This window comes from Chiloscyllium punctatum, chromosome 19 (assembly GCF_047496795.1).
Source record: "Chiloscyllium punctatum isolate Juve2018m chromosome 19, sChiPun1.3, whole genome shotgun sequence".
Taxonomy (NCBI): domain Eukaryota; kingdom Metazoa; phylum Chordata; class Chondrichthyes; order Orectolobiformes; family Hemiscylliidae; genus Chiloscyllium; species Chiloscyllium punctatum.
The window spans coordinates 47,065,111-47,078,571 of record NC_092757.1 but is presented as its reverse complement, the minus strand read 5'-3'; the positions used below and the strand labels follow the sequence as shown (position 1 = coordinate 47,078,571).

At 40.0% G+C, this 13,461-nt stretch overlaps 1 protein-coding gene across 2 annotated transcripts in view; it reads left to right on the top strand.

Annotated features, from left to right (window-relative positions):
- Positions 1-13,461, top strand: part of ube2g1a (ubiquitin-conjugating enzyme E2G 1a (UBC7 homolog, yeast)) — a 71,699-nt gene that overhangs the window by 37,636 nt on the left and 20,602 nt on the right. For both annotated transcript variants that reach the window (XR_011963283.1, XM_072589327.1), the window contains exon 2: positions 7,401-7,503. Coding sequence is in view for 1 of the 2 variants with exons in the window: in XM_072589327.1 (XP_072445428.1) it covers positions 7,401-7,503 (103 nt within the window). In the remaining variant the exon portion in view is untranslated. The remainder of the gene's footprint in view (positions 1-7,400; positions 7,504-13,461) is intronic.

The window sequence follows — 13,461 nt, the reverse complement described above, 5'->3', positions numbered from 1 at the left end:
CTAACTAGCCTACAAACTGGTTGATTTCCTTTCCTTTTCAAATAAGGGAAAAGATTTACATTAGCAGTTCATGGGTGTAATTGGCCTTTAGCCCCATTTGTTTCACTCACCTTTTCAGAGTGATTAGTGTTTGCTACTTCTCTCGTTTTTAAGCCTTTGAATATCTAGTAATTTGGCAATTCATCTTCTGTTGTAAAAACAGATGCACAGCATTTATTCACAGTATTTCTTCTGCCATCGTGATTCCCTATTACTTCCCAAGTCTCATTCGCCAAGGTATTTACGTGCACTTTAGCTGCTCTTCCTTTTCCATATTTTTAACAAAGCTCTTGCTATCCGTATTGCTATTACTCGCAAACACGTTTCCTCTAAGCCACATGCGTGCACAGCCACTCCCAAGATTCCACAGGTGGCAGTGAATTTTGATTCTGAATCAGAGGCCTGAGCAGCCAGAAAGCAATTAGAGACTGCAGCTTTGAAATTTCCCTCAGTTTATTATCAACTAGTTCTGCTTTCCCTATGCTACAAGTGACATTCTCAAACTCAAAACACAATGTACTGTACCCTCCCAACAGCCCAAACCTTCCAAGGTTTACTAACAAATTTATATTATCTAAAATGTGTGACATACTTCTGAGTTGCTAAGGATATAAGTCCTAGTATGTAATTATACATGCAGTGCTGTGGAACTGTCCTTGTGTAACCTGGATTTGGAGTAAGATGATTTTTCTAGAGTTTATAGGGATGTTTTGTTTCAACATCTTAGAATTAACTTGCTTCAGATAATTTGACTGAAGTGGAGTCAATAATTAAAGTTTTTTGTTCTAAAAGTACATCACTGCCAGTTAAATGTTGCATTAAAATTAGGTTAGTCTGCCAGCATAACTTTATACAAGTGTGCTAACTTTCCCCAAGGTCCCTCTTGCGACATTCATTCTCAATGAGGCAATCTAATGCTTGTGCATTTTTTGTGCACATGCTGTCTCTGAAAGAATTTAGTGATATTTTGCAAGTTATGGGAATGAGTGACTACTTTTTCCAAGAATAATAATAACCAGATGCAAGGTTAACTTTTTTGGGCATGTAACCAAGCTTTGTTTTCCTGCCTGAATTTCTTGGCATAAGTATGTATTGGGTGGAGCCTCTACAGTAACTAGTTTTCAATCATGAAAAGTCATTCATTTTTCCTAGTTAAGGATTATAATTTTCCACTAACCAATTGAAAGTTTTAAAATCAATCTTCTTCGGATAGACTCATTTTGCTCACTGTAACATCATCAAAAGATTACCTCAACAGGCCAATTTAATTATGACTTTGGATATTTTATATACCTATAGGGTAGCAAAGATTTGAACATTGAACTTCTTGCCCATGGAAAGACACTGCGTCACAAGACTCCTTGGTAAAAATTATATGCTGTGCAATCTCATTTTGTTAATTATTGTAGGGAACAAGCTGACCTTGTGCACAAACCATATGAGAAAACTTGAAGGCAAATAGAATTTCAGGTTGTTTTTTTCAGGTCTATCTAATCTCCTACCAATAGTACTGGTTAAAACTTGTATTGGGAAAGCATTATCTAATAGGATTATTAATCTCATCAAATTTTTCTAGATCAGTTAACCATATTTGTGGCTTGTTACAAAATGAAGTTGTAAGCATTATAAAGAAGTAAAAGTAGTGTTGAGTTATGAACAGTCCTAAGACCATCTCTTGGGTCCAGAAAAGTGTCCAACCTACAGGTCGTTCCGGCTAAACACGATCTATGAACTGTGGATGCTGCTTGGATAATGTGAACTTTGTACTGAATGGAAATACTGAGTTTCTACAGCAATCTTGTACAGCATGATTTTCTAGCTGTTTCCATAGTGCAATTTTCTATAGCATGGGGTTGCAGAGGAACGCAACTGGTGCATTATCGTAGAACGACCTGTACCTAGGTTATCTTGGAGCAATGTGATCTCAAGGTTTTGATTGACAGGTGAAGCTAGGTACATGTTGCAGCAATGCAGCAGCAGTGGCCCTCTTGTGGCGTAGTGGTGTCCCACCCCTTTTGAAAACCCAGGTTAAAGTCCCACTGCTCCAGTACTGTGCAATAACCTCTCTGAACAGGTTAATTATTAAAAAGTTTATATTTTTAAAAATTATACACTAGCAGTACTAGTGATGTTTGCTGCTAAAACATCCAGCCTCCAAAACATTTTGTCTGCATCTCAAATTAGTAATATGGTACATGTGTTTCAGTGCCTGTGTACTGCAAATTCCAAAAACTGGAACATTATATCAAGTGTCACATTGCATCAGTTCTTATAATGCGCAAGGTCTTGACAATGTTTCCTTTTAGCTCCAAGATTCCAGGCGTGTGGTCTGTGTTAGCATTCTGATCACAACATTGACTTTGGTTCCAGAAATTGCTCCAATGCAAAAGCTTTGGAGGCTTGGGGAGCAAGAAAGCAAATTGGAGGGGATGCTGGTACCACTCATCCAGCTAGTGTTTGCAAAGCTTTTAATACTGTTTACAACATAACATGTGATTCTACATTGAGACAGCATTTGCTTTGCGAACCTGTGCAAAAAAATTATGCTGACAATTGATTTTAGGATTCAGTCAGGCATGCAGTTTGGTGCACTTGTACTGAAGTTCTCTATTAAATGTGACCTGAGAAATGAACCAGTGCCTTGACCAATCAAGTGAACTTTTCTTTAAAATTTGAGTTTGCCAGTCATTATGAAGAGGTATATGCCAATGTCTTGATATATCAGAATTTATATAATGATTCAACACTCCAGTCATGTAGGTTTTTTTCCCCTTTAACTGTGGTATTCCTTGTGAATGGCCTTGAATACAAAATAAGAAGCTTTGACAAAATGTTTTTCAGTAATATGCATTCTATAGTAACTGACTTCCTAACAAAATAGGATTGAAGTTTTAAGCTAACAGCGTTTAAGATGCATGCAATTACTACTAAATCTAGGAGAATAGTTTTGAAAAGGTTGCAAAGGGTGGTGACATTTTCTTAACTAATCTTTTTCTGATCACATTATTCAGTTTGTTTTTAAAACCTTAGGATATGCTGCCTACATTTAACAATTGGTATATTGGACTTCGAGGGAAAACAATCTACAAATCTCTATTTAGCTTTTGTACCCTAATTCTTCTCTTGTTTGCACTCCATTGCCTGCCATTTCAGATTTTTAACAGGCCTTTTGTTCATGGACTGTCTCCAGTAATCCTGCTCCTTTTTACACCAAAACATCTGATGTTTTAGTGTAAAACAACCAAACAACTACTCATCTTGACAAATATTAGGATGAAGGCCGAACAGATTTGAACTTTGCTACACTGGCCTAGCTTATTGGCATTTTTTTCAGATTAGATTACTTACAATGTGGAAACAGGCCCTTCGGCCCAAGAAGTCCACACCGACCCTCAGAGCAACCCAACCAGACCCATTTCCCTACACCTAACACTACGGGCAATTTTAGGATGGCCAATTCACCTAACCTGCACATCTTTGGACTGTGGGAGGAAGCTGGAGCACCTGGATGAAACCCACGCAGACACTGGCAGAATGTGCAAACTCCACACACAGTTGCCCAAGGTGGGAATTGAACCCGGGTCTCTGGCGCTGTGAGGCAGCAGTGCTAAACACTGCCACCGTGCTGCCCTCATTTCTACCCTCATTTGCGATGACTAATATAATCCAACACCTGCGCACCTCAAATGTTTGACAATGAAGCAAAGTTAAAATCAAGTTATTCAATTAGCATTGCCTGTGTTACTGGATTCACCTTGTAACTTTTACAGCACTTCATAGAACAGTCCTGCAGAATCTAAATGCATTGTCATTTAGAAGCAGACGGAGCAGAAGTAGAGAAAGCAGATATTTTTCTTAGCAGCCCTTCAACTTGTGGTTCATTAGAAACCTGACAATTATATTTTGATAAATGTTATCAAGATCTGACTGTGTGGTTACTATTTAAGAGCAATGTGTGTGGTTAGTTCTTGATTAGGAGCTGATAATAAGTAGTGGTCTATTAGTGAACATGCTGAGCAACATGGCATTAGAGTTTTGATTTTGACCCATGCAGATGAAAACTTCCTTGCATTGATAATGAGTGACAACCAACTTGACAAGGGTTTTTAAGTTAATCAATTTGCTGTTAATTTATGCTGAATTAGCCAGTTTTATTATTTGCATGCATCGCCTTAATCTTAACCAGCTGAGACTGTGTATATTTACACTTTGAGGCCACAGAACAGTTTTCTTTCTGATTTAAAGAGTTTTAATATTTGAACCAAGTTAGTTTCCTTCTGGATGCTAACTCCTGAAATGTGGTTGTGGATTTTCTGCACAGAACTTGACAAATCTTGTTAAGAGGACAATTCCCATGAGAGAATAGATTTTCATTGGGGTTGGAAGGAGTGTTTAAACTGGTTTGGCAGTGGGTGGGAGCCAGAGCAGTCGGTCAGCAAGTGAAATGACCGAGGAGTGAGAAACTAACAGGAAGCGCTTACCGAACACACTGTAGGATTGACTGTCTGTCTGAGGTGTATTTGTTTTAATACAAGAAATATGACTGGTAAGACAGAGACTTAGTTGAGAGAGTAGCAAGACTAGCAGCTTAATGTTCTGGTATTTAAATATTTCAGGCAATATAGAGGGGGATATAAGAAGTGGGGGAGTTACATGACTGAACAGGGAGATAATCACAGCTGTACCAAGAGATGATTCCTGGGAGGGCTCATCCAGCAACTCTGACCGTATTAGGCAGGAACTGGGGAGGTAGATTTGGGGTGACTGAGGGTAAGTCCATATCTGACAATGTTGGATTCTTTTAAAGGCTAGTTGATTAGAGTTCAGGACAGGAATATTCCAGTGAAAACGAAGGCTAAGGATGACAAGAAATTGAGCTCTTTCAAAAAGAAAAAGGAGGCATGCTTAAGGTGTAGGAACTGAAGACAGAGCCCTTGAAGAATGTAAAGAAAGCAGGAAACCATTTAAATAAGGAGTTAGGGCTAAAAGGTGGTGGTCTTGGAACAAGACTAAAGAAAATCTCAACATCTTTTATACTTATACAAGGAGTAAGAGGATAGCTAGCCAAAGAGTAGGTCTACTGAAGGACAAAGGAAGGAATTTGTGCGTGGAGCCAGAGGACATGGGTGAGGTCCTTAACAAATTCTTACTTTTTGGTGTTCAGAGGAGAATGGCATGCTGGATGGTGAGTGCAGAAAGAGGTAGATTAATATTCTAGGGCATGTTGATTTTTTTTTAAAAGGTGGTATTGGGTGTTTTTGACCAGCATTAAGGTAGACCAGTCCCCCAGGACCTGATGGGATCTATCCCAAATACTGAGGCAAGGAAGGAAATTGCTGGCACCTTTTGTATGAAGTCTTTCCATTCTCTTTAGTCACTGGTGAGGTCCCAGAGGACTGGAGAATAGTCAGTGTTGTTCCTTTGTTTAAGAAGGGCAGCAAGGTCAATCTGGGAAATTACAAGCTGATGAGCCTTGCATGAATCGTAGGGAAATTATTGGAGAAACTTCTTGTGGGCAGGCTTTATTCTGATCTCTCATGCCAGGCTGTTACAGAAGGTGGAGTCACATGGGATCCACAGTGAACTGGTAAGTGGATATCGAGCCAATTTGGTCAAAGAAAGTGGCGAGGGTGTTTTTCTAACTGCAGACCTGTGACCAGTGGTGAGACGCAGGGATCTGGATCAATGCTATATCGTTGTTGTTGCCGTTGTTGTCGTCACAAAGACTTTGGGAGCTGTACATGGTGAGGAGGATTTCCAGAGGATACAGCAGTATAGATAAGTTGGAGTTTTGGGTGGAGAAATGTAGATGGAATTTAAACCGGGCAAAATCCAAGATGATTCATTTTGGAAGGTCTAATGCTGGAGGGAAATATGCAGCAAATGGCAGAACCCTTAGAAGTATTAATGTACAAAGAAATCTTGATTATAGGTCCACAATTCCTTGAAAGTGAATAGAGTATTAAAAATTAGCAAGTCATGTTACAGCTGTAAAGCACTTCAATGAGGGCATATTGCATACAGTTCTAGTCGCTACACTACCAGAAGGATGTGGGGGCTTTGGAGAGGGGACTGAAACAGCTTATCAGGATGTGGCCCAGTTTGGAGGGTATTAACTATGAGGAAGAAAATTGGATAAATATGAATGTTGGAGAATTAGGTGCGACATGATAGACATTTGCAAAATCTGAGGGTATGGGTAGTTTTCCTAGAGTAGAAATGTCAATTACTAGGGTACAGAGGTTTAAAGTAAAAGGGGATAAGTTTTTTAAAGGAGATGTGGCAAGTATTTTGCGTGGTAAATGCCTGGAATGTACTTCCTAGAGGAAGTGGTAGAAACAGATACAATAGTAATGTGTGAGGTACCTTGACAGATACATAGTCAGATATATAGCACAAAAACAGATCCTTTGGTCCAACTCGTTCATGCCAACCAGATAACCCAAATTAATCTAGTCCCATTTGCTAGCACTTGATTCATATCCTTCTAAATCTTTCCTATTTGTATACCCATCTTGATTCCTTTTTAAATGTTGTAATTGTCCCAGCTTTCCCCACTTCCTCTGACAGCTCATTCCATACATATGGCACCCTTTTGTGTGGGAAAAGTTGCCTTTTGGTCCCTTTTTAAAAAATCTTTCCCCTCACCTGAGTAGGCAGGAAATGGAGGGACTACAAACTGCATAGAAGCAAAAGAATTTTACTCCAAAGGTGACTGTGTTAGTACAATCTTGGGTCTGTTCCTGTCCTGTACTTTTGTCTTTGCATGTTGAGGTCTTCAGTCTCCAATGATTTTTGCCATGAAGTTGAGAGTATGCCTGAATATGTTGCCCATCATAATGGCTTATGGTTGGAGGATGTGTCAGTGCTGTTAATACAGGGTAGTTGCAGCATGTCCAAGGTGAGTGGCTTGTTCCAGTATTGTTTGCGTTGTAGACTTGTTGTAGGTATTTTCTAATTGGCCTGCTAGGATCTGTTATCGTGCACTTCGGAGTTCAAGACCTACCTGCCCAGCCTCTGGCTCAGAGGTAGGGACCGTACCAGTGCACCACAAGAACCTTTGCAGTTCGTGTAGATGTGGGCTTAAGCATATGGTAGAACCTTATTCATGCTTACCTTGACCATTAAAATATAATTTAATTAAGCTGGTCTGTCAAATGCTGCATTCATTATCAATGCAATTTAAAAATTCAGTGTTCTTAACTTTTGAGTAACAGATTGTGTTTTCACAATGGTCTTAGACCTTTAGTCAGTCCTGCAGACAAAAGTCAAACTTGTTTAGCTTTGAATGATGCTCTGTCATGATGTGTGAAATATTAGAACTTGCTAGAAATGTAACCTTTGTCCATCCTTATTTCTAGAGCTGAACAAGAATCCTGTTGATGGCTTTTCAGCAGGATTGATCGATGATAATGACCTATACAGATGGGAAGTACTTATCATAGGCCCTCCTGATACGCTATTGTAAGTATTGAATCCATAGGCCTATTCCTAGGATTGTGCTTTGTTTGCCCTTTCAGGAGTCCAGCATGCACCACGTAGTGATTTGCAATATTATCCTTGGGCATACTGATAACCTGCTCCCATTTGCAGAAGGGAGTAAAAAAGCTTTGCAATTGTATTAACTTAACATTTTAATACACTTTTTTTTAAGGCTGTTTGAAATGGGCTCTTCAGTTTATAATTGAGGAATAACCAATGAGTAACTCAAAAACTTTTCAGGTTTTGAAAAGACCCTTCTCACAAATTGCTCCTCTTCAGTTATAACCAAACCAGATATTTAGCACTTCATACACTACTCCAGTCAAGACTTTTATTGGATGAAACTAACAAGTTGCATAAAATGACTTAAACCACTCATTTAAGTCTGGTTGACTTATGAAGCTGTTGTTTGAAAAATATTGTCAAATGTCTTTCGCAACTAATCTTTTGGGTATGAGGTGAAGAAAAATTAAAGCCGTATCTGATTTGTACTCTTGAATATAGAGGACAGACTTGATGTAGCAATGTGTGCTGATTTCTTCAAGACAAATGGCTTTCACAGTTTAACTGGTGCCATGCATGAAATTATGCCATGCAAAATTTTAGATTAAATCATCCTGAAATTGTGGAGGGGGTTGCGTTGTGGTCCCTCCAACTCTGAAGGGAGTAATTGAGTGTCTATAAAGCAACTTTCTGTAGAAGTTAGCAGCATATGCATCTAGTATTAATTGGTAAACGTAATGCATTTAAACATAACTTTCACCATATGATTTTGCTGTTTGGTGAATCGTTTATTAAAGCTGTAGTGACAGTGTGTCCAAACAGACTCCAGAATGAGGTTCTAGTGCTGTAGAACCAAACGAAATGCTGTTTTGTAGATTTTTTTTGAGGACAGATTCTTTTATTTCCACTCTTTCAGTTCTCCCCTTTTAAATGACTTTTTTAAAACCCCTGCACCCTCCTCCCCCCCCCCCCCCCCCCCCCCCCCCCCCCCCGGGTCCAGATCTTGTCGCCGCTGAAGTTGGGTGAAGTGAAATATTTGCTTTCCCATCTTTCTGTAAATTAGCCTTACTCGCAGTGTATTCTAGTGGGGTTCTTGAACTTGTATTTATCTGCAACTTGAATGCAATGTGATGTAAACATTGCCATTGTACTAAAGAGATGCTTGGTTACATCATTGACCAGGGCTATCTTCATGAAACTGGTTAGTGGTATAAAACAATAAAGGCAGTATGGAGTGAGAGTAGGTGTTTAGTTTCTCAGCCCTGGATCCAATTATCTGGAGAAGTAATGCAGTTTTTTGAAAATGGAAAATCTAAGGATTATAATCGGGGGCCCAGTAGAATTCTACATCACATCAAAGATCAGTTTCTATTGATTAGTCTAAACAAATTCTACTGTAAAGATGTAAAATTTGAGTGGCAAGTCAAATTTTACAGTATGTGCTTTATTTTTGTACTTGAGCCTATCCATACTGAAAACTGGTCTGTGACTACTTGCTCGGCAAAACTCAGCATTACAGTGTGGTTGGAGCTGTCGTCTTTTTGAAGCTGGATGTGAGCAGTGCTCGGCAAGTTTCTGCATGCTAAGTTGGTTAGCAAGGTTAGATTACATGGAATCTGGGAGAGCTATCCAATTGGAAACATTATTGGATTGAAGGTAGGAGACAGGGTCATGGTAGAGAGTTGTTCTTCAAACTTGACTAGTTTTGTGTCCAGTGGTGTGTCACAAGGATTGTTGCTGGGTCCAATGGTTTTTGCCATTTTTATATAAATAGTTTTGGATATGAATAGAAGAGTTATGTTTGCAGATGATATCAAAATTGCTGGTGTACTGAACAATAAAGAAGGTTACCTCCTGAGTACAACGGGACCTTGACTAAATGAGCCAATGGGCCAAAGAGTGGCAGATGGAGTTTAGTTTGGGTAAATGAGTTCTTGCATTTTGGTAAGGAAAACCAGGGCAGGACTTGTACACTTAACGGAAGGTGTTGCTGAACAAAGATAGAGGGATGCAGGTGCATAGTTCCTTGAAAGTGGAGTCACAAGTAGCCAGATTGTTGAGAAGGTATTTGACATGCTTCCCTTCATTGGTCAGAATATTGAGTGCAGGAGTTGGGAGGTCATGTTGTGGTTATACAGGACATTGAAACCAGTTTTTAGAATACTCCGTTCAATTCTGGTCTCACTTTTTGCTATAGGAAAGAGGCTAACCTTGAAAAGGTTTTTAAGGCTTTACAAGGATGCTATATAGTCATAGATATACAGCAAGGAAACAGACCCTCTGGTCTAACTTGTCCATGCTGACCAGATATTCTAAATAAATCTAGTTGCGTTGGCCAGCATTTGGCCCAAATCCCTCTTAAACCCTTTCTATTCAAATACCCATCCAGATGCCTTTAAGTGTTATAATTGTACCACCCAGCCCCATTTCCTTTGGGAGCTCATTCCATACATTCACCACCCTCTGGTTCAAGTTGAGGGGAGAAAGATATAAAATGGACCTAAGGGGCAACTTTTTCACAATGTCCTGTAAGTCTGAACTCTCCCAGTCCCAGGAAAAGATCCTTGTCTATTTATCCTATCCATGCCCTTCATGATTTTATAAACCTCTAAGTTCACCCCCCAGCCTCTGCTCCAAGGAAAACAGCCACAACCAATTCAGCTTCCCCTCATACCTGTCATCCTCCAACTCTGGCAACATTCTTTGCAAATCTTTTTCTGAACCCTTTCAAGGTTTGCAACATCCTTCGTATAGTAGGGAGACCAGAATTGCATCAGTATTCCAATAGTGGTCTAACCAATGATCTATTCAGCCACCACATGACCTCCCAACTCCTATACTCGATGCACTGGCCAATAAAGGTAAGCATACCAAAGGTAAATGTCACTATCTTATCTACCTGTGACTCCACTTTCAAGGAACTATGAACCTGCACTCTAAGGACCTTATCATCAAGTATATAAGTCCTGCCCTGATTTGCCTTTCCAAAACAGTACCTCACATTTATCTAAATTAAACTCCCTCTGACATTCCTTGCCCATTAGATCATCTGATCAAGATTCTGTTGTGCCCTGAGGCCCACTATACCTCCAACTTTGGTGTCATCTGCAAACTTATTGACCATATCTTTGTTGACATTCAAATCATTTATACAAATGACAAAACAGTGGACCCAGCACCAATCCTTGTGGCACACCACTTGTCACAGGCCTCCAGTCTGAAAAGCAACCCTCCACCACTGTCTTTTACCTTTTTTTAAGCCATTCTTTGCCCAAATTACTAGTTCTCCCTCTTCCATGTAATCTAACCATGCTAACCAGACTTCTGTGTGGAACTTGGCAAACCTATTGAGGTCCATATAGATCACCTCCACTGCTCTGCCCTCATCCTTTTTGTTACTTCAAAAAACGTAAATCGAGTTTGACACAATTTTCCACACAAAACCATTGCTGGGATTGGAGTGTTTGAGCTTTCTGGAAAGACTGAAATAGATTGGGGCTTTTTTTAAACCCTGGTGCATTGGAGGCTGAGGGGTGACTTTAGAGGTGCTTAAAGTCATGAGGGGCATGGTTAGGGTGAATTTCCTTGGGTAGAATCGTCCAAAACTAGCAGGCATAGGTTTAAGATGAGAATGGAAAGGTTTAAGGGGCAACTTTTTCACAGGGTTGTGTGTGTCACAGATGGTGTTGGAGGTGGCTACAATTGTAACACTTGAAAAGGCATTTGAATGGGTACATGAATAGGAAAGGTTTAACAGGATATGGGCCAAATGCTACTAAAGGTGACGACATAAGTTTTAGGATATCTGGTTGGCGTGAGCAAGTTGGATCAAAGGATCTCTCTCCATGCTGTATAACACTCTGTAGAAATTAGAAATATAAATCATCAGAATGATGGAGAATCCATGCAGTCTACATCTTAATGTGGTTGTCCCCATGAGACTTGGCTATTTCAGAACAAGGTTCAATAATGCACTGAATTTACACTCTATAGAATGATCAGCCTTCTCCCTAGAGAATTTGTCGAGTTGCGTTGAGTCCAGAGCACTGAACTTGGAGTCAACAGGTGCCCTTTTTCCTCAAAGACAGGAATGCATATGTGTGTAGTCTGGGAGAATGCTAAATGGAAGATCTAATGAATCAAAACAAGGGCTGATTGCAGTGGTTAATTTATACTGAGGAAACGGCCCAGAAAGTGGGGTTCGTTCATGTAGTGCTGTCTGTGTTTTGGGGGAAACAAAGACGTGGCTTAATTGTCCAACACAAGCAAAATACCGTCTAAACTGGAAATGTCAAAAACAAAATGCGTAATACTGAGCTGATTAGGCAGCATCTGTCATGACCAAAGAATCTTTTTTTGTTTTGAGAGGGAGCTATCTCGTGAAAAATCCTCAATCTCTCCTCTACGGCCCCCACCCCCAATTTAGTCTACCATTGTCACTACTCTAACTGCTCAATGTTGGGGAGACACCTGAACTCCGTCCATGAAGTGACCTTGAGCTTTCAGTTGCCTGCCACTTTGAACCACTGTGTTCCTATGCCAGTGTTTGTCTCAGGCCTGCAAAAGTGCTCCAGTGAAGTTCACTGCAAGCCTGGAAGAGCAACACTTCATCTTCTATCCAGTACCTTAGAGCCTTCAGGAGAAAGTGAGGATTGCAGATGCTGGAGATCAGAGCTGAAAATGTGTTGCTGGAAAAGCGCAGCAGGTCAGGCAGCATCCAAGGAGCAGGAGACATTCTTGAAGGGCTCATGCCCGAAACGTCGATTCTCCTGCTCCTTGGATGCTGCCTGATCTGCTGCACTTTTCCAGCAACACATTTTCAGTCTTCAGGACTCAACATTTGAGTTTAATAGTTTCAGACTGTGAACACTCTTCTCCATGTTCATTACCCAGCCCCATGCCCCTAGTCCAGTTTTAGTACTGCTTGTGGTCACTGTATTGTGAAGGTAATAAGAAAGAACAATACACTGCATGGAATTGGAAGGAAAAGTAATTACATGTAATTTATAATGGAAATGAGTAATTGTAACAGAAACTATTTAAAAGTAGAAATTATGCCAGTGGAGAACTGATAAATGTGTACACGTTGGATGAAGGAATGACAGCTTGACTAGAATTGTTTCACAAAAGTTGGCATTTTCCTTCGTGTGAATTTTACTGGTTACTCCTTGGAAGACACTATATAGTGAATAGATCAAACTAGAGGGAGCATTAAGGTAACAGATTTAAAGACATGAGGGACAAACTTTTTTAAAGCCGGGTGGTTCATGTGTGTAGAATGAACTTCGTGAGGAAATGGTGGATGTGGGTACAATTAGTCTTTAAAAGACATTTGGATAAGTACATGAATAGGAGGGGTATGGCCCAGGCACAGGCAGGTGGGACTTCTAGTTTGGGCATTTGGTTGGCAAAGACTGGTTGGACTAAAGGGTCTGTTTCCATGCTGTATGACTCTTACTCTATCAGTAGTTTGTTACCTGTAATGTGAATATGGTGGAAAATTTCAGATACGTTGAGGTACAGATGAACAGTGCTGGAAGTTGGGATAGACAGTTTGGATATGGTGTTGATGTGTGGTCAGAGGCTTATTCAATTAAATGGCAGTATGGTTAAAAATTATTTTTTTACTAGTTCAGTTTCAGTAGTTACCAGGTAGATGGATAAAATCAGTCCAGGAGTAGAGTGAAGACGCTACGTTGTTTAGAAGAAATGTCTGTTCCACCAGTACTGGATGTTGGGCAAATACAGATCATACAGTAGAGGAGTTGAGCTCTGTCTATATGTAGTTGCAATCCGACATGGTTTTGAAAGTTGATAATGTGCATTGTTGATGTAAATTCTTGATGATTAGTCAAGAAATATTGAGGTGGGGGCTCCAAAAATGGACATCGCACTCGAGATTATGGGATTCCTCAATTGCAAACTTGAATTTGCAGT